At 37.1% G+C, this 21,562-nt stretch overlaps 1 protein-coding gene across 4 annotated transcripts in view; it reads right to left on the reverse strand.

The window, feature by feature from the left end:
• The window catches only part of CASK (peripheral plasma membrane protein CASK), a 250,920-nt gene extending 248,766 nt beyond the window's left edge, over positions 1–2,154 (reverse strand). For all 4 annotated transcript variants that reach the window (XM_017903954.1, XM_017903957.1, XM_017903955.1 and 1 more), the window contains exon 1: positions 1,469–2,154. In XM_017903954.1, coding sequence (XP_017759443.1) covers positions 1,469–2,146 — 678 coding nt within the window. In that variant the 5' untranslated portion in view covers positions 2,147–2,154. The remainder of the gene's footprint in view (positions 1–1,468) is intronic.
• Between the last annotated feature and the right edge of the window lie 19,408 nt (positions 2,155–21,562).

The raw sequence follows: 21,562 nt of genomic DNA on the forward strand, positions 1-21,562 counted from the left end.
CCATCCAGTTCCACCCACGGTCACCCTCACAGACGTATCGCTGCAAGTGCTCTGGTAATCTTATTTAAGGGAATCTCAACGGAAACGCGACATATAAAAGAAACTAATTACGCCAGGGTAATATGACTCTGGCGCTAAACATTGAAATTCATAAAGAAGCAACGCGTTGTACCCAGGCATTATTTCATTTCGTTTTGAAAGGCAGCAATGTGATATTGTTGACGCGGCCGACGCTTTCTTTCCCTCGACAATTATTTTTCAGCTTAAAATCATTTTCGTCGTGGACCAAACTCGCGTTTTTCCCTGCTTCTTTTCTAATTTTTTAATAAGATAAGAAAATTATTCACAAATTTTTCGCCTATGTAATTAGTTTCTTTTGTATTAAAATTCCTTTGATTAATTTAGAGCGCAATAGTAACTTTGCGGCAACATTTTGTAAGTGAGAAATTTTTAAAAAGGGAATCCGTAATTCTATGGATCTTACTTTGGTAAATTATCCTCAATGAGTTGCAAATATTCCAAGAATATTCTCCAAAAAGATTAAATTTAATTAGAAACTTTTTGAAATTTGTTTAATTACAAATTACAAATTTTCTGAAAAAGAAATCTGCAATTTCTAAAAATTTTTCTGTAAATTGTCTTGAAAAGCAACCGAAGAATAAACTAGGAATTTTTTCGTCCTTTCGCGCAATAGTGTTTCAAAATTTTTTTTCAGGAACTATTAATGCTACGAATATGAAAAGGTATTTTTGGGTCAAGAAATATTTTATGGAATTTTTGGACATTTTATTTCGCAGCAGGTTCACGTGCGAGGTATCATTTACAAGTTTCAGAATAGATTATTTATTTCGCCGATATCGCGATATGAGGACTAAATTTCGAACCAACGAACGGAATGTATAATGAAGTAAGTTTTACATATTGCAAAAAATGGCCTTTCGAAGGGACATGGTGAAATTCACAACTGGCCGAAAATATGTCCCTTCGTTCGCGCCTCGTACATACATTCTCTGTTTCAGCGGTTCGATAAATTTCGAAAATGCGTCAAATTTTTACATGTACCACTCCCGTGACGTATTTTCACCTCGCATAATATTGTCATAATGACAATTGCCACTGGACCATAGGGACCGGTTAATTACACTGGTGTTCCATATTCAAAATTCCAATATCCTATTACCATTGCAAAATTATTAATTATCTATTACGATTAAAATAATAATCCGCATCGATTCAATAAAAAAGGAAGAAAAATGGAGTAAATCGTGTGACAAGTATCAATTCTGCCAAAGATCAAACGTATAGGGGTAAACAAAAGGATCTGTTCCCGTGCAGCGCATTTTCTTGCACGTGAAAATAAATATCTCGAAACACCAATCGATCCATAACCAGAAGAAAGAAAATCGTGAGATTTCTCGACTCGATCGATCCATCTAGCCATCACCGTATGAATGAATCTCAGTCTTACCTGGTGTTGCGAGTGATAATCGACAGCTCCGTTCGGGAATCTATATCGGAATGGGCTGTGCACGGGGCAATTGACGCGAAAGGGGCTCTCGCTGGGTAACCTTGGCGGTGGATGAGAATGCGGACCATAGATGACACAGTCCATCGGCATAGGTCTTCCGGGTGCGTGATCGAGAGACCGACAGGAATAGTTGACGGGCGGCGGTCGCACAGGAGGATGTTCGATTGGCCGACAAGGTGTCTGTTCGATCGGCGGTCTACCGGGATGCTGCTCGTGAAGCCGATGCTCCAGCATCCGCGAAACGTGTTCGACAGACCTACAGCCGTGATCATGCATCCGGCCAAAGTGATGGTCGTGTATGTAACTCGCGTGATCTTTCAGCCTGCAGGGATGTTCTATGGCGCGCATGGAGTGATGATCCATGACGTTTCTCATCGACGTGGAAGACATGGAGGACGACGTGGCTGGATGTTCAACGGTGGACCTTGGCTGTTCGGTGCGGATCTGCTGCTCGATCGGTCTACCCATAGCCTCCAAAGACCTGCTAGACTGATGGTGTTCGACGGATGCACGCATAGGGTCAGCCGACGGTTGCCTTATCACCGAGTCGATCGATCTCATCGACTCCATCGACCTCATCGTCTCGGTCGAACGCATGCTATGTTCGATCGGTCGCATAGGCGACGGATCGGTCGATCTGCATGGTCTGCTCCAGCATCGCGGTATGGTGTTCGCACCGTCGCTCACGCTACCGCCATTGCCACTGGCAGCGACACCTCCGGTAACACTGCCGACACCATGACCTTGAGGCGGCCAACCGACCGCGTACGGATCCATTTCCATTTCGTCGGGAACGTCGGTGTGCCGTTCCTCTGCCTCGTTACGGTTCCTGTCGCCACATGGTTCTAGCCGGTGCGACTATTCTCGCGTTCATGCTGACCGACGCACGTCACTGCTTTCACGCGACGTGGCTGCACGCACTGGATACACACGCGAAACCGCACTCGCGGAAGAACACGCGGTTCGCCACGATACTCGCGAATTACTGGGAACGACGCGCGATCGCGGAAACGGAGGAAGGAAACTGGAAGGTGAGACAAGGTACAAGGCGAATGTAAAGAGGAGACAAAGGAGAACACGCTGTCACTCGAGAGTAACGGGGAGAAGGGAAACGTTTGAACGAGGAAAAAAGCCGTGAGCGAGTGCGGCAGCAACCAGGAGCCGACGCATCGCGATGCCGCGCTCCCTAGCACTGAGCCTCGCGGCCTCGACTGCCGCGCAGTTCCTCCACGCAAACCAACCAACCGACCCACTACCCCGACTATCCACCCACCGCCTAACTATCCACCCTACCCCGCCACCCTGGCCTCCCGTCTATCCCCGTTCCCTCATACGCCAGTATCGCTACCCCTCGCCACTAGTAAAGCCTCTCCTTCATCCCTCTGGACCGCAATGTTCGTCCACCGTCTCCAGTAACACTCCCCTCTGTCCCTAAGCCCCGTTCTCGCAGTGTACTCTTGTCCTTTTCCTTCTTCCTCTGACCACGGGCAATCTCCGGCCCAATCGTCGAGTTAGATACTTTTCCTCTTCGGTTCCTCTTGCCTTGTCTGCTTCCTATTTATCTTCACCGTATGGACCTTTGTCCGTGGATATAACAACGTCCCAGCGTTTCGTGTTTCTCGCCAAGGATCCGAGGACCCTTCTCTCGTCAGGCACGAAACGATTCCACGTTCGTTTCGTTTCGTTTCGTTTTGGGGTACGTTAACTCGTCGTGCGGCGAGTTTAAGAGGAGAAGGCGATTGATGGTTCGATTGAAAGGGGCTTCCAGTTCACTACGGAAATAGCCTGATAGAGGAGTCGAAACTGGGGTGCTGATATGTGTCGCGCAACGTTAAAACCGCGTGAATGAAAAACACAATCGATTGCTCCACGCTAGGTAGCTCTCGTGATACCGCATCGTCATTGTACATAGTAACCTCGATTCCCGGCTACATTCAGGATTGACCTGATATCTCTAAAGCGGGCTGATTACGTTCAAGTGTTTGAATTCGATTATGCATCCGTGTATTGCTGTTTCAGGAAGAACAGCGCATTGCTATTGTTTCCATTTCCCCGATAAAGGACAAATAGGCTGCGCTACAAGCGGCAGGCTAATAGATACAGATTGTTTCCACAGTTCGTATTCTATTCCTAAGTGCGGAGCAGCCTGGCCAGGGAGTTTGCGTATCGTGATCAATCTTGCAAAAGTTATCGAACAATGCGCCATAACGTATGCATTGACAGATCTACGAACCCGATTTCGCCGTAATAGAATCGCTTTGGGAAGTTGCTCGACCCTGTAAATAGGGGTCGAACGCTTGGTTCCTTCTTGATAAGCCATGGCTCGTGAGATCCTCCTCTTCAATTATTCCAACCTGTCTTATACCTTCGACTTGGAAAACAATTTCGTTTCATAGAGCGCTCCAGTCGACCGTAAATTTAATATTCATAGGCCCTTCTCCACCTTCGTTAGGATAAATAGAAGTATAAGAATTTCAGGGGATAGGCTACCTAGGTCAATAGGACGACACAGATAGACGTACGTAGACAGACGTATTTTCCAAAAGATAACCTCGGCGAGCGAGAATCGGGCAAACAAATGCCATCGATCAAAACTCTGGCAAGTCAGAGGAAAAATAATCTCGTGTCCACTCGATCTCTTTCAACCAATACGTGCCCACATCTCGCCATCGCTTGGCATTTATTGACGGATCGCTTGGGCCTAAGATTTCTCGACACTTGTTGCCAGCCGTCATCGATCTACCTGTAATCGCCTCTTGGTCTGATCGCAGACGAGACAGATAAAACGCGATCGCCTGACTAGGCTAACCCGATACACGCGTACGCTCCGAGCAGATGGTAGGTGTTATAAAATGGAGGCTGCACCTGACCCAGAATGGAGCAAGAGCGATTCATTCATTACAACGGGTAACGTTGAATTATATAGCACGCGTCCATCAACGTCAACGCAGTTTAACCCCTGAAATGAAGGTTAGCACCATAGGCGAATCTAGACTCGGCTAATCATCCTAATCAGGCACGCGATCTCTCTCTCGTATTTCCTGCTGCTTATTTTTCATGCATCATATACTCGTTCAACGAACACGGGAACATGTTTCGCCCGCAGAGTTTAGGAGTGAGTGTTGACCTACATTAATCCCAGCATTTCCAGGACACGGTTCCTAGTTGCACGCATGTAGCCAAACAACTCTAGCAGGACTGTGTACATCCGTGTCCCTGGTTTCGTCGCTACGCACGGAACAATCCTCAACGGATTTACCTTGGACCAGTTTCTCGTGCATGTGCTGTGCCGCGAGAGTGGTAAGAAAGGGGAGAAAAAAAAGAAAAATTGGCATATAGTCCTTTACCGAGCTTCCACACACCTGAGGGGATGAACGGTCTTCGAGATCTGAGTACCTCTTCGAGAACGATCGAAGAGCATTGTGCCCGCAGACATAAAGGAACACTGTGTGCGTTTCAAGACGAAATGCCTGTCCATTGTTGTTGAAGGATCTTTAAAAATGTCACCATTGTTGATGTCTTGAGCCGCTAGAAGCTACACGTTTGCCGAAAAATACGTGCTTCTATTCTGAAGTATTACCTGCTAGCTGTTTTTTCAATCCCTGCAAATGTAGATTCACTGTTTTCCTTCTTATCCCTTTTTTTCTTTTATTTTTTCCTGTTTTTATTCCTTTTTTTTTTTGTTTCATGAGACAGAGAGAGAGAGGGAGAGAGAGATGCAGCATGTTGGATACCTATGCACGGATGTGCGAATAGTTCTACCCCGAGGCTAGATCTGCGCACGAATCGATATCTATAGTAGATTTAGCAGCGTCGAGTTTAGATATAGGGATTAAAGTGTCCATTGTCTGACAGAATTCGTTGAAAGTCATTTCTGGATAGCTATTATTTATTGCTGCTTATTTATTTATTTATTTATTAAAGACTATCAGTATAAACACTGATGAATGTGTATCAAAATATGATACATGTAGTTAAATATATATATACAGCTAACAGTGAAATTCAAGCCTCACTTATTTTACCAGAGAATTGATGTTATCGAATCTAGTCAATTTTAGTTACTGAATTTGTCAACTCTGATTCTAATTCTTTTTTTTAATTACTTTTTTCTCTTTTTAAATATTTTGACACTAAACTCTGTAATCTATAATGTATATCTAAATATTGTATACATGGTATAATATTATAATAGCATAATAAAATAATATACATACTAATATCTGTCTTAAAGTGGATAATTATTACTATTAATTATTAAACACTAATTATTGTATTATTACTAATATATTTATATTAATTTTCTCAAAAATTGCTATATGCATTGAACAACATTGAAACCAAAAAGTTTGAAACCATTTTAACTGCTATTAATTATTAATTATTATATACTAATTATTATTGCTATTATATATATTAATTTTCTCAAAAATAGCTATATGCTTTCAGTAACACTGAAACCAAAAAGTTTGAAACCATTTTAACAGCTATTAATTATTAATTATTATATACTAATTATTATTGCTATTATATAAAATAATTTTCTCAAAAATAGCTATATGCTCTCAGTAACACTGAAACCAAAAAGTTTGAAACCATTTTAACTGGTTCACTATTTTTAATGACATATACACTTAATCGAAAGTTCCATGTCTAAGTTTATCCATCCCTAGATTTATTAGTGATCCTTTTTTTAATTACATCGTTCAAGTCGGGGAACAACAAATGATCACTCATGTTCTCGAGTGTGCTGATTAATGAAGACTTTTGTATCCCGTGCACACGTTCCCTTCGGAACACGCATACACCTTTGTGCCATTATTCTTTGACCCCTGGTCACTCAGCTCACATTTACAGTATCTGACGGATAACACACAGGCTTATTAATTTCAAGCCTGTCTTGTACACACGTTGGTCTTTATATTCCTCTTTTACAGCCGCCCCTTATGGACTATGCGTTACCCTAAGAGCGAAACTTTATTTGTGTGACTTCGTGGTACTGTAACGTTAACTTTTCGCGATTACCATGCTTGTAACATTGAACTTTGTTAACTTTGTACCATGTCGGCTATGCCAGTGTATACTTGCGACGAGGAAATATAATGTTTACACAGACAGCGACGGCTGAACGGTGTGCCATAGGCGATATAAAGATCCACTATTTATGTCACAGACGGTAAACACACTTTCACCGATGTTAAGGTCATGTGAGAACAACCTTAAACAATTTGTACCGATACTTTACTCCTTGACCGTGAACACGGAAATGGCAGAAGCCATTTGAGTAGAAAAGGTCACGTGTTATTAAGGAGCGAAAAATTTCAAATTGGACACGTTAATGGTAATTAATAATTAATATCCGTTAGAGGTTGTTAAAATTACTATGAAAAGATATCGATATTTAATTTAATCTATAAACTTCATTGAATATTTTCATCACGCGCAAATTTTTCGTATAACTTACATATTTTATTTAATAATTTTCTTTTATTGAAAATAATTGTAGAGTTTGGTGATATACAAATTGCATACTGGAGATTACAATGATAATTTATTAATAATAATTATATTATCTATGGTACTTAGGGGTCCAAAACTCTGTTCACTTTAACATTTATCAATACTACATTAGTCCTTGGAACTGAGATCACTGAATACTGTCGACAAGTATAATTTATCAGTTATCCTTCATCCTCGTTCTTCTTCGTACCATTAGTCGAATTCTAAGAAATTACCTGCTCAAATAACTCGAACTGTATTGCAGTCTAAATTCCTTTGTTCATAATTCTGCTCCTCTCTAAATATGCCTCAACCTATTCGCTTATGTCTAAATTTTATGAATTCTAAAAAATATCTCCATTGTTCTTACCACTAACATATTCATACTTTGAAAAATATTTAATAAATTATATAAAGAAATATATTGCATCTTAAATTTGCTTGTTCCTAGTTTTGCTCCTCTAAATATTCCTGAACCACTTATGCCCTAATCTCATTATTCGCTTATGCCCAAATGCCATTAACACTAAAAAATATCACCATTATTCTTACCATTAATATATTCACACTTTGAAGAATTTTTATTATTGCAAAATTGATTCAAGTACTAATATTAGATTTAAATTAAATATTAGATGACAATTTGAAAAGAAGCTTATTCTATCGATTCATACTATATCGTCCAATTTCATAGCACTTTCGTAATTAATTTACTTCTTAAGTATTCTAATAAGATAATATGCAATTAAAATGTTTTATTCGCATTTATACTTTTTTTTAAACATTATACTTAATTTTTACATGAAATAAATTTTATATGTCATTGCAAATCAATCTTTCGCAAATTTCATACACGATTTCTTTATTCTTTTACTTGAAACTAATCCTGGACATAAAGAGTGGTTAAAGTACACATAAATAATATTCTATGTCCTATATAACGTTTTAAAAGTAATTTGTGTAAGACTTATATATGGTGTATATTTTATAACTATCTGCATTATCTGCAGCAAAAATAAATAAGAGGTTGATGCTCATAGTGCGATAGCAAGGTAAAAGTAACCGTAGGATACGATAAACTCCGGATATCCGATGTTCTCTTCACGTTTCAGCGAGAGAAGTTTCGCGCACAGCGCACGTAGAAAACATAAATCCAGATTTTTGAGGGAACAAAGTGGCTGCACCTCGTAAACGATTCTTTTCAATTCTCGTTAACGCTATAACTCGTCAAATGCGAGTACCTTCCGCGTGTCTCTCTCGCTCTCTCATTCTCTCTTTCGTGTTCGGTTCGTTCGTGGGAGTATTAAATTTCAAGCGAGTCAGGGACTCGACTCTAAATCGACAGAAACGTACCAGTGAGACGATGAATGTTCCTAAATTCGTGGAAATCTCAAAGAATCGAGCAAAACTGCCATTTCCTTCGTTCGGATTACGTGAGTTATACGCGTGACATGGTGTATTAATTTCCAGAAAATCGGTAAAAATACGGAATTCTGAAACTATAACGAAATTCGTCGAAAAACCACTGAAAATATTCGAGTATTTAAATCTTTCACCGAAAAACGAAACGTTCTAAATAAAATGGTACTATATTGAAACCAATTATTTTATTCGAATGATATTTCCTTGAAAATTTTATTAGAATCGCATATTTTTGTCAAATTTTATGCACTGCTAATTTTGTCTTTTACAATTGCTAATAATTCTTTGGGGATCTTTTAAAAGAAACATGAGGTTGGTCAGTAGTTACTGCTATATCGTGTCGGGATTAAATTTGCTACACAGCATAAGTGGCCACTCTATGTACTTTCTAACTTAAAAGTTTTATCTCAGGGAAGCTCTGAACTTGTTCTTAATTATTTAAGTTAAGACACAGGGGTCTGGTAGTAAATAGGTACGTGTACTTGGCTAGTAATTACCTAACTAATTAGTCGAATCATCGGTGATCTCTATCTAATTTAAATCTCTCCTCTAATCGCTTGTAACGCTATTTTATGATACAGTTAAACAAAATTATTATGTTCACGCTTTTAGGCATCTTTCTGAAACTTTAAGCCGCTTCAAACTTCGCTACGAAATTGTCTGTCTTACGTAAAGTGTACCTCGGTCGCTAATTATTAATAAACAAAAGTTGATGTATACAACGTGTACAGATTATTTTAGTACTACCTGCAAGACGCGACTGCATCATCGTCGCAAAATTAATTTAAAATTCATCACCGCTCGGGGAAATTGTCTAACACGTGAAAAATTATTGTGAACATTTTCATGTACGTCATTAAAAACTAAGATTTCAGTAAGATTTATTCATATTAATCTTCATTACTTTCGATTATAATTCCATTAATTATATAAATAATTAATTACATTAATTTGGATGTAAGAAATACGATATTATCATATTTGTTCTCGTCTCTGCTTAAATACCAAAAATTGATTTTCTTCCCATTTATAAAGAAGATAATTATATTATTAATATGAAATTCAGTCTTTTAAGTTATGAATATCATCTGAGACTTATATAAATATTATATGAAACATTATTTTTATTCAAATACCTCTTATTCGTTCTAAATAAAAAAGAAATAAATATTTCATACTTCTTCGTTTAGAATTTATTATATGAGCCATTTATATTTCAAAATTTTTATAAAAATTGTGAAAAAATGTAGAATTGTTATATTAATATCTTGCATCTGTTTGGTACCTTTCTGTTTGGGGTAGTGGTTGTCATAGAATATGTGGTATGAGTGTGAGGAATGTTTGTGTGGAAGAATGTGTGTGTGACGAGTATGACAGAGAGTCGCGAAAAAACAATCAGTAAGTGAATGACAATCATTACATATAGACATTGTGTGTGAAAGAGAGATTATATCGCAGTTAATTGTGACGAGTATGACAGAGAGTCGCGAAAAAACAATTAGTAAGTGAATGACAATCATTACATATAGACATTGTGTGTGAAAGAGAGATTATATCGCAGTTAGAAGGGAATTTATTTTACAAAGTTTAGAAATAATTAATATTGTGCTGTTATTGTGTTTAATAAATCTTCTTATTAATTCATTTACTCACACACTGCTTTATAATTCCCAATGTTATTAATTTTCAAGTATTTCAGGTTACTTAAATGTTCCTATTTTCGCATGGAGGGAATGTATGTTATATATAACAAAATTATCATTCGGATAATACGTGAAGCAACTAAATCGAATGTTCCTTTGAAAATTAAGTGAACTAACCGAATCCTCCATACGCCTGTTCCTGCTATAGTTTGCTCGAAATCAATTGGATGCTCAAAGCCATTACGGAATGAACCCCACCACATCCCTTAGCCAGACCGTTGCTCCATCTTTCGTCTTTTTACTCCACTTTTACTCTTAACCTATTGTTTGTTTTGCAGACAAAGAGTACAACGCTACAACCACGAAATCTCTATCCTAAATGTATTAAAGACCATCTGAAGTACGGGAAGAAATAGTAAAAGAGCAGACCAATGTCCAATACCAATGGCTCTCGATTCGCTGCAGTACATTACACGACCAGAATAATTCCTTATCTTGGTGGTCGAAAATGGACATACGGCCGGAAGAGTAAAAGTGCTTTGGTGGCTAAGAGCAGACATACGACCTCGAAGGGCTAAACTCGGAATAAATCCTCGAGTCAACACCGACATCCCTCTTCCACTTTTATTTTCTCCTCCACCCGGCTACCGAGTCGTTCCAAAACTCTTCGTTACCCAAATTTCCATACAACCAGCCATATCGTTCGTATACCCTCCAAATATGCAAATTCCGCTAATCTGGTACTCACGGCTGAGGCAGTAGGAAAAGCGGGAAAAGTAATAGTTCTCGTGCAAACCGACGAAGCCATTATCTCCCATTGCAAACAGATCGTGTAATGCACACACACACATACAGGTGGAACAGGTATACACGTAAACAAAGGCCAGAAATAAATTTGTACGGTCCGGTGTCAATGGAGGTTAACGGAGGAAGCTATCCAGTTAAGGGAAACGATCGCACTGGGAGAGAACTAGAAATGCGCACGTACGGGAAAATGTGGTTTTCTGCGAACTAAGAACGCTGGATAGTGCAGAAGATAAACGACTGAGACCTCGACATCGATCCCGCGAACCACGGTTTACTTAAAGAAAAAAAGATTATGAAAGATGAGCACTTCCTTACTATTTGCTCGTAAACATTGCACTAGCAACGAGTGGAATGGAAATAGATACGCGAGACTGTAATTCATTTCTTAGCTGTCTCTTATGAATCATGCGAATCTGTGAAATACCGCTTCGGTGGTAAGATCATTTTCATAGGGAAGATCCCATATCGTCGAACTCGTAGAGTTAGGTTGTCCCAGGTGAAGCAATGTTTGATGGAACATCGACGTTTGGTCACCATGTACACGAAGTACATGACGTATGGGGCAATAATTTATATTACATTCCCGAAAACTGTTTGCAACTTCTACATTTATACTTTGGAATCGGTAACTCTCATGTCTTGGGGGGTGGATCTTTGGAGCGGTGATTTCCCACCTTAAACTTGAGTTCACACCCTACCACTAGGTGGAATCAAGGATGTTCGAGATTTATCGCGAGTCCTTGGTGAATCCTCCGTTCCCTATAAATACAAATTCCTGAGGTGCCTATAGTAGCCCCGCGTGTATGGCAGTGAGCTGCTAGGTAGCCTTACTGACGAGTCCAGTAACAGGCCCAGGACGAAACGTACCCTTCCTTTTCCTAACCTCCTATCTAAGTAGTCGCTATTAGATCAAGAAGATGCCGTAATAAAACGAATTCTCCGTTTCCTATAAATACGAATTCCTGACCTGCCTATAGTAGCCCCGCGTATAAGGCAAGGGCCTACTAGGTAGCCTTACTGACGAGTCCATTAACCGGCCCAGGACGAAACGTACCATTCCTTTTCTTATCGTTCTATCTAGCCGCCATCTGATCCAGAAGACGCCATAATAAGACGAATTCTCCGTTTCCTATAAATACGAATTCCTGACTAGCCTATAGTAGCCCCGCGTATAAGGCAAGGGCCTGCTAGGTAGCCTTACTGACGAGTCCAGTAGCAGGCCCAGGACGAAACGTACCCTTCCTTTTCCTATCCTCCTATCTAGTCGCCATCTAATCAAAAAGACGACATAATAAGACGAATTCTCCGTTTTCTATGAATACAAATTCCTGACCTGCCTATATTAGTCCCGCGTATAAGGCAAGGGCCTGCTAGGTAGCCATACTGACGAGTCCACTAGTAGGCCTAAGACTGCCTCACTGCAGACCCACACCCTTCCTTTTCCATTCGTCCTATCTAGCCGCCAAGATCAAGAAGACGTCATGACAGCAACCAGGAATAGCCATAATTGACTTCAAAGAGAGTCCCACTCTAGATTGAAGACTCCCACGATAATATTTTTCGTTGTTCTCCAGAGCCTAACAAGTTTTATCGAAATTGGATGCGGACTGTTTGCAGCATCTTCTTGTTAGCTCTATCAAGAATTCTTATGATCCCTAGACTCTGGAGCAGCCTCAGAAGAAACTCAGGATAGGACAGACAATGTATACTATCAAGGCAACTCTCGTAGAGTACACATAGAAGCAAATCAACTCTCGAACACACTGGACGCTCTATCAACCTCAAAGCAATGTCTGTCACACACACTACTCTGATATACAGTCCACTACACACTTCAAGAAACACACAATCTCTTCTTGAATCTGTCTATCAATATCTATCTCTAAGCAAGACCAACCTAATGACGCTATAGAAATCAGGAGATGCTTTTAGGTAATTAGAGTCAAGTAGAGTGCAGAGATGATTTATTGGCTAGGTTTCTGCAAACTGAATGGACTAGAGCAACAGTCTAATTTCTTCCAGGAACCCCAATTTTAGGTTCCAAGCAATAACACTTCATAGCCGTAAGTCTTGAGAACTGAACGTCATGTATCTTTTCTGCCAGGTAGCTTATAGGTTTTTATACCGTGTCAAGAAATTTATGATCTCTGTTACGTCAAATGCAGAAATACATTTTTCTTTCTTAAGGTGTCGCCTTATCAGGAAATATGAGACGATAGATAACTCTGCCAATGCTAGTCACTGACAAGCTGTCTTTTTCTACCTTCATATATTTCTTTCACTTTCTTTGTCATCCAGTACACCTATATATGTGATGAATTTAACCAATAATAAGAATACATGTGAAAAATGGCGATACTATTAATTTACAGTCAATCCGACAGTCTAGTCAACGAGTCACCTCTGCACTGTACTGTGGTAAGCTCAGAAGAAGCCAATCGAGTCATCTAAACAAGTTGATATTATGGGAATGGTGGAGTTAGTATCGTGCTTGGTTTAGCGTGAGAGAAATCTGAATAAACAATGTTTGGTCTAGAAGTATGAAACAAGCATATTTGGACAGAATTCTAGAGTTTGTCACATAACCGAGAGATACTCTAGTAGATAACGTTTTCGGGTAGGCATACCCGACTGTCTGCAAAGTATAGGTACATAGAATAGGAGAGTTAGAATTATAGACAAAGAGAGAGTACACATACACATGGACAGATATAAACTGCAATGGTTAAGAGATAGAGAATACATAGCGTTAGAGTCAGAGCTGAATGATAAGAGTAAAAACATAGAGTTCAAACATGTACCCTATAGTTTAGATTTCTGCAACCTCGAATCCAGTATGACAGAAGTAAATGATTCATCACGGATGACGTTCAAATTTATTTTCATTAAAACATTATCTTTATTCCCCAAAACCTTAAGAACATGTGTGTACTCTTCAAAACAGCATCCCATGAAATATCTATTAGTGTCATCGCATTTAGAAGGAAAATTGAGATAAGAAGATATATATAGGGTGTAATAATGATCCTCTAGGAAGAAATATTCACAGGACTAGACCATTCGATTATCATATGTCACAAGATGGATTGTTTATTAGGAAACAAATTGAGATACAAGATGGAAGGCAACCTGACACTGTTATGACTTATGCGCGTAATCATAGACCTTAAGATGAAGACACTATGATCCTCATAGCACTTACCTCAGAACCCTGACACTAATCGAATAATCCACAAAAATTTGTAAGATATCTATAAGATATCGATGAAATATCGATGAATGAAATATCGAGTAGGTCAAACGATTCGCAAAAGTATAAATCCTGAGAGGTATCGTAGGAATCCTCCTTACCAAGTGGACATGGACGTCCTTGCAAACTGGAAACGTCAATATAGCTGTGAAGTAGCACTCATGGTGTTTCTTGTACATCAAATAAAACGCTATCTTGCCCATAAAGAGTTTTACCTAGGATGCAAGAGTGTAATCAACATGTCTATCACTCATTCCGCCAATGCAGTAGAAGACCAGGATGTCTAACAGGCGATCAACCACAAACTCATTACTGCACCTGCTTCACAAGAATACTCGCAAGACAGCATAGGTCTACGAGAAGTATGTCAGTCGTCCTACCCATTTATTCTCATCGACAGCTTTTATCACACAGCCCTATTGCTACGTGCAATCACTTTGGACAATAATTCAACTAGAACACAAAAAGTGTGTTAAGTGGCACGTCTACTTTCTACTCTGACGATTTAGACTTTAGTTCCTGCCGTCAGACTTCTTCTGAGGCATGCACGGTACTGTTGCTCATTGCACACTATTACTAGTACTCATTGTTAATGTCTAGGAAATATGCTCTCTAATTTACTATCCTTTTTGCTCTCTATAAACCTTTTCAAATGTACACTGACATTAGAACTACCGATTTGTAATGCAAATATAGCCCAAGTATAATGCAACTGACATTAATTAATGATATAATGAAAACAAAAGAGTAATTGTGACCTTCTGAGGCATGCACAGTACTGTTGATCATTATACACTATTACTAGTACTCATTGTTAATGTTTAGGAAATATGCTCTCTAATTTATCATCCTTTTTACTACTTATAGACCATTTTAAAAGTATATTGGCACTAGACCTATCGGTTTGTAATGTAAATATATACTAAATATAATTCAATTGCTATTAATTAATGATATAATAAAAACAAAAGAGTAATTGTGACCTTCTGAGGCATGCACAGTACTGTTGCTCATTATACACTATTACTAGTACTCATTGTTAATGTTCAGGAAATATGCTCTCTAATTTATCATCCTTTTTACTACTTATAGACCATTTTAAAAGTATATTGGCACTAGACCTATCGGTTTGTAATGTAAATATATACTAAATATAATTCAATTGCTATTAATTAATGATATAATAAAAACAAAAGAGTAATTGTGACCTTCTGAGGCATGCACAGTACTGTTGCTCATTATACACTATTACTAGTACTCATTGTTAATGTTTAGGAAATATGCTCTCTAATTTATCATCCTTTTTACTACTTATAGACCATTTTAAAAGTATATTGGCACTAGACCTACTGGTCTGTAATGTGAATGTAATTTAAATATAATTCAATTGCTATTAATTAATGATATAATAAAAACAAAAGTGTAATTGTGACCTTCTGAGGCATGCACAGTACTGTTGCTCATTGCACGCTATTACTAGTACTTATTGTTAATGTTTAGGAAATATACTCTCTAATTTATCATCCTTTTTGCTCTTTATAAACTTTTTCAAAGGTATATTGGCACTAGACCTATCGGTCTGTAATGTAAATGTAATCTAAATATAATTCAATTGCTATTAGTTAATGATATAATAAAAAGAAAAGTGTAATTGTGACCTTCTGAGGAATGCACAGTACTGTTGCTCATTGCACGCTATTACTAGTACTTATTGTTAATGTTTAGGAAATATACTCTCTAATTTATCATCCTTTTTGCTCTTTATAAACCTTTCTAAATGAACATTGGCATTAGACCTGCCAGTCTATAATGCAAATATAATCTAAATATAATGCAATTGATATTAATTAACATGATATAATGAAAATAAAAGAGCATACGTAATTGTGACCCCATATGAACAAAAATTGGTATAATTTTAACCCAAATCAGTTGTATATTTTCAGAAATCATGAAAATAAAATGTCTGGAACAAATGATTTTGACACCCATGTATCTACACAGACCTCATCCTTTCAAAGGACACTTTCGCTTCTACTACAGTTAGACTAATTAGACCTACAGTGAGTAGACAAAGGTATAACAATTTTATTATCTTTACTCTCTAAAAGTCCATTTTTCATGTATTTTTAATTAACACTTAATACTTATTTATTTTCACATAAAAATGATGGAATTCTTATTTGAAAGATTGTATAATAATTATTCGTAAACCCTGTTGGACAAGACCATAACAACTGCTATTATTTAGAGACTTAGAACAACATAAAACATGAGTTAATAACAGTATTTATTCTATAATATAACAATAATATTAGCATTTTAAAACCGTGCTACCAGCGCCAATTATTACATGAAATTTCCAAATTTAACTAACTTTTGCAACAACTAAATAACTAAATAATTGAAAATTATTAAAAATGTAAATTGTATCCATGTAAATCTTCCACAGTACTTTATATAAATTTTCAACGACTATTTTCTCCAGTTTCAGTTCCCTATTTGTTTACCAATCTCGCGGTGAGCCGTAATCTAAAAGCGTTAAAAACTTCAGTGATTGAGTCGCCAACAACTGCAACCTCAAATCCCGACGAAACTTTGGAGATAGAGAACCAGAGACCGCGATAGACCGTCGCGTCAGGTGATTCCAATTTTGAAAACTCTTTCGATCTGCGACATCCAGCAAGACTTCTTTCGCGAATTGCAGTTTCAATTTAGACAAAACTACGGTATGCGATGGTTTGAGTTAGGTTCCACGCAGCGGATAGTGGCCTGTGAAAATTGTTCCTCTATTCGATAACCGTGAAAACCGAAACCAACGCTGGCAGAGACTCGAAAAGAATAATCGCGATACGGTGTTACGCTTGTGCAATTGATAACTCGTTTGTCATATCGGCGAAAACGTCGAAAATTTGAACGGTACACGTATTAAAAGATTTGTAGCTCATGCATATGCAGCTCGTTGCCAAAAATCAATGCGTCTGGCATAGGTGTTAATCGTGTGATTACGATTACTGTAGCTCGCTAACACGAGTGTCTACGTGAACGTTGGCTCGAAGTGGTGTGCGTAGTCGAGTATAATCGATATTTATTCGACACACCTAACGTTGCAAATCAACAGCGATACACGAGACTTTCGAACCAAATTTTTCTTTTCATTTTTTTCACTGGAAAAAGAGGTTTTTTCTTTGCTGAAATTTTTCGGTGATTAATAATTTCCAGCACGGCACGATTCCTTTTTAATATTCTAATTTTCAAGTCTGATTATGCTAATTGATTTTATCTATGATTTCTCGATTCAAATGCTAATGTTAGAGTAAGACAGACGAAATTAAATGCAAGGTATGGAAATGTTCTACAGTTGCTGCGAATAAATGATAATAATATGTTAATGCATGTAAATGATGGAAAAGAAACGAGGATTTGCAGAGGAAGGTATAAGGGATTAAAAAAACCTGCGATTAAATTTTTAGGATCTCGTTCGCGTTCGCTTTGAGTGGAATTATTAGTAAATTATTAGGAAATTAATAGCAACCATAGTAATTCAAATTACAGCGAAATATTTCAATATTTCCAAAATATGGAAAATATGGGGAACTTTATACAGACAAATTTTCGATCTATCTACGTTCCTTGATTTTTATCAATATAAATCTTCCGTATTACATTTTAAATTTTTAGCCATGGTGCCATAGCGATATCACTGGCACCATGTCATTGCTGGCATGCTCTTAGTAACACGTTACACTTTCGCCAACTTTTGCTAAAACTTTTTCACAACTTTCTATTCTTCCACCAAATTTTTCTAGATATTTATAGTACGCTGTTGTTTTATCTTCCTACTCTCGAGTTTCCCACATCCTCCAGGAAGTAAGTACACATATGGTCTCTAAGCTTGAATAAATGCGAACACAGAGTGCATTTACTTGAAATTTACTGTAAATTTAATACGAATGTAAATAGAAGTGATAGAATGCAGTACTTGGTACATTGGACTTTTCTTCGTTTCTGTCTTTTCGTTTAATACGAAGAATTTACTTTGTTATTATTTATAAAAATTGCATATACACATGCTGCAATTATTTAATAAAATGCCTAACTTAATGGTTAATAAAATGTTCGAAAAATTTCTATGTATAAAATTATATAAATATACAGTTTCTGTAATCTTTATAACAGAAAAATAAATTATACTACCTTGGATTTGTATTATTATACGAAAGTATACTATCTTTAAATAAAGTGCTTCTGTGTGATATACTCTTTTCAAAATAAAATTTTATTTTGAATAAATCTGCAATAAAAATTGCCACCAAAGACGAAAAGACTTACCCTTCCTGGGAGCCTTTAATTACCGAACGAGGAGTACAATAGAGTAACAGTCACTGAAGACACTTACCTGAAACATAAAAAGGAAGAGGTACTTAAAATAGGTGTAATTAAATTTATAAAAGTATAAAATAGAATATTATATGATACTTCGATACTGCTGTATAATTTTTGAAGTACGATATTAAAATATAATAAAGTTACTGTAAAGAAGTTCCATCTTAAGAGAAATTTCTCTGACCACGAACTGGTTTCTTGCAGAACTTAGAAACAAACGAATAAAATTAATGATTACTCCGTCATTCGTTACAGTAACCACGAAAAACAAGTCCAACAATAAACTTTACTGCTTCGTGAAAACTTGTCCCACGCTTTATATTTATACACTCGCCTTTTCTTGCACTTCTGTACGAATTTTCTCCTTCCTCATTCTTATTTTATTCTCGAATGCGCTTGTATGAACGTTTCTGCACTGATTCCCATCATAAATTTATTCCTATAAGTTGCTACGATTCATGAAATGATATAATATCGTCCAAATGAATCTACTGTAATTGCTAAGGTTACTCTGCTGTTCCACCATTTCTATGCAAATAAACGAACATGTATGTAAATATTCATCAAACAACACTAATTAAAATGCTAACAAACTCATATTTTTGTAGTATTAATATAGCTCGCATTAGCAAACTGCAACGAATGAAAGAAAATTTGCGTAATTAGTGAAAAATGTAAGAATAATATAATTATAATGTAGTAAATAAAACAAAAGTATATAATAATCAGAGAATTTGTTAATTAAAAAGACTGAAAGTCTCAGAATTAAAAAATTTGGAAATCTAATAATTGGAAAATTTAAGAATCTAAAAATCTACGAATTCGGAAATCTAAGAATCCAAGAGTCTACAAATCTGAAATTCTGAAAATCCAAAAATCTGAAAATTTAAGAATCTCAGAATCTACAAATTCGAAAATCGAAGAATCCAAGAATCCAGGAATCCAGGAATCCAAGAATCCAAGAATCCAAGAATCCAAGAATCCAAGAATCCAAGAATCCAAGAATCCAGGAATCCAAGAATCCAGGAATCCAAGAATCCAGGAATCCAAGAATCCAGGAATCCAGGCATCCAAGAATCCAAGCTTCCAAGAATCCAAGCATCCAAGAATCCAGGCATCCAAGAATCCAGGAATCCAAGAATCCAAGAATCCAGGCATCCAAGAATCCAGGAATCCAGGAATCCAGGAATCCAAGAATCCAGGAATCCAAGAATCCAAGAATCTAGAAATCTGAAATTCTGAAAATCTACAAATTTGGAAATCTAATAATCCGAAACTCTAAGAATCTAAGAATCTAGAAATTTGAAATTCTCAAAATCTATAAATCTAAAAATCTAAGGATCTAGGAATCTGAAAATCTAAGAATCCAAGAATCAACAAATCTAAAATTCTGAAAATCGAACAATAGGAAAATTGTTTAATCCGGAAATTAAAAATTTAGAAATCTAAAAATCTGAAAATCCGTCGACCTTAAAACCTGAAAACCTGCCGACCGATATTTTCAAAACTCAGAACCTCGTATTTACCTGCATAACAACTACGTATATCAGTACTTCTTTTCCCAAAAGAAACTCGATGTTAAACTGCCTGGTCGCAAAAGCACCCGTGAACATGTACAAAACAACGAGTACTCCCTGCTTGGAGCTTAAATCGGCTGGAAACACATACCGTCATCGCGTGATGCTTTAAATTCCATTACAACCTAAAACTCAACGGTGAGAGAATCATAAAACTAACACGTTGTTTCAAAGAACAAAGTTTAACGGTAAAGAACCTATCAATCTTTAAAGTACGGATATACCTAGCACCGAAACACGAGTATAAAATTCATGTAACGTTAGAAACTCTTAGAAACACATATAGCTCCACTTTATCCCGCTATTAGGGTACGTACCATCGAATTTCAATAGAATTTCGTTAATTAAAATAGAAATATCGGAATCTTGTTAATTAAAACGATTGGAGGTTCCACGTTTTCTGAACAATAAAAATCTTATTGAAAGGTCAATAATTTAGCTCCAGGAAACGAATTTTTTTACTTTTTCCCATCTCTAAGAGCATATATTCTAAAATTCTCGAAATGAGGAAATACACCATGAAATTAAAAAATGCGACCATCCAATTTATATGAAATTCGACGCATAATTGAAATTAATAAAGGTACTAAAAGGAATTCAATATACTAAAATTAATTACAAATTAATTAATTTCACACATGTCTCATATATATATATATCATAAATATTATTAATCGATGATCTCCGTTTAACATAATTACAACACGCATAAGCAAGTACACTTATTTTACAATATTTACAATATTTTATCTACAATCTTTGTATTTTACATTATTTGGAATATTTTATATACTATCTCCGTATTTTATAATATTTACAATATCTTGTCTACTATCTAGTTATCTAATACCACTGTATCAGAATTAAACAAAATAAGAGGCTGGTGTACGAATATTAACCCTACAAGTCAAGTGTCGCCCTCTGGATCGATCCGCCCGATCGATCTGCCGATAATGTAGAAAACATTGCTATCTCCAACAATATTACTTTACCATACTCCAGCCATTACGATTAACCCAAATCCACAGGTCATTATATGAAGAAAAGTGTATTTCCATCCCACGTTAATACATTCCAAAGAAATGCCAGCACGAATAATACGGCAACGCGCATAAACAATGCGATCTTCTAAAACCATCCTCGTTTTAATGCTCTCGAATCCAGGGAAAGCTATCAGAAGTTCACAAAGGGATCCAATATTTCGAACGAAGCTAATTTCGCGGAGCAGAAAGCCGGATAACGAATACGACACGACCAAACCCGCTCGTCCGAAGGGACTTAAGAACTATTTGATATTCAAGGACAGTGCTGTGCCACGTTTTGATATTCGTTACGCGAAACTACCTCAGATACGGCGTTATGTCGTTTCGACTGGCACATAACCTATTCGCGACATATTGCGAACACGACAATGTGCTCTGCTTCGCCACGAATTCAAGGGGAAAGCAAA

The sequence above is a fragment of the Eufriesea mexicana genome, unplaced genomic scaffold (assembly GCF_001483705.2).
Source record: "Eufriesea mexicana isolate 0111107269 unplaced genomic scaffold, ASM148370v2 scaffold2645, whole genome shotgun sequence".
Classification (NCBI taxonomy): domain Eukaryota; kingdom Metazoa; phylum Arthropoda; class Insecta; order Hymenoptera; family Apidae; genus Eufriesea; species Eufriesea mexicana.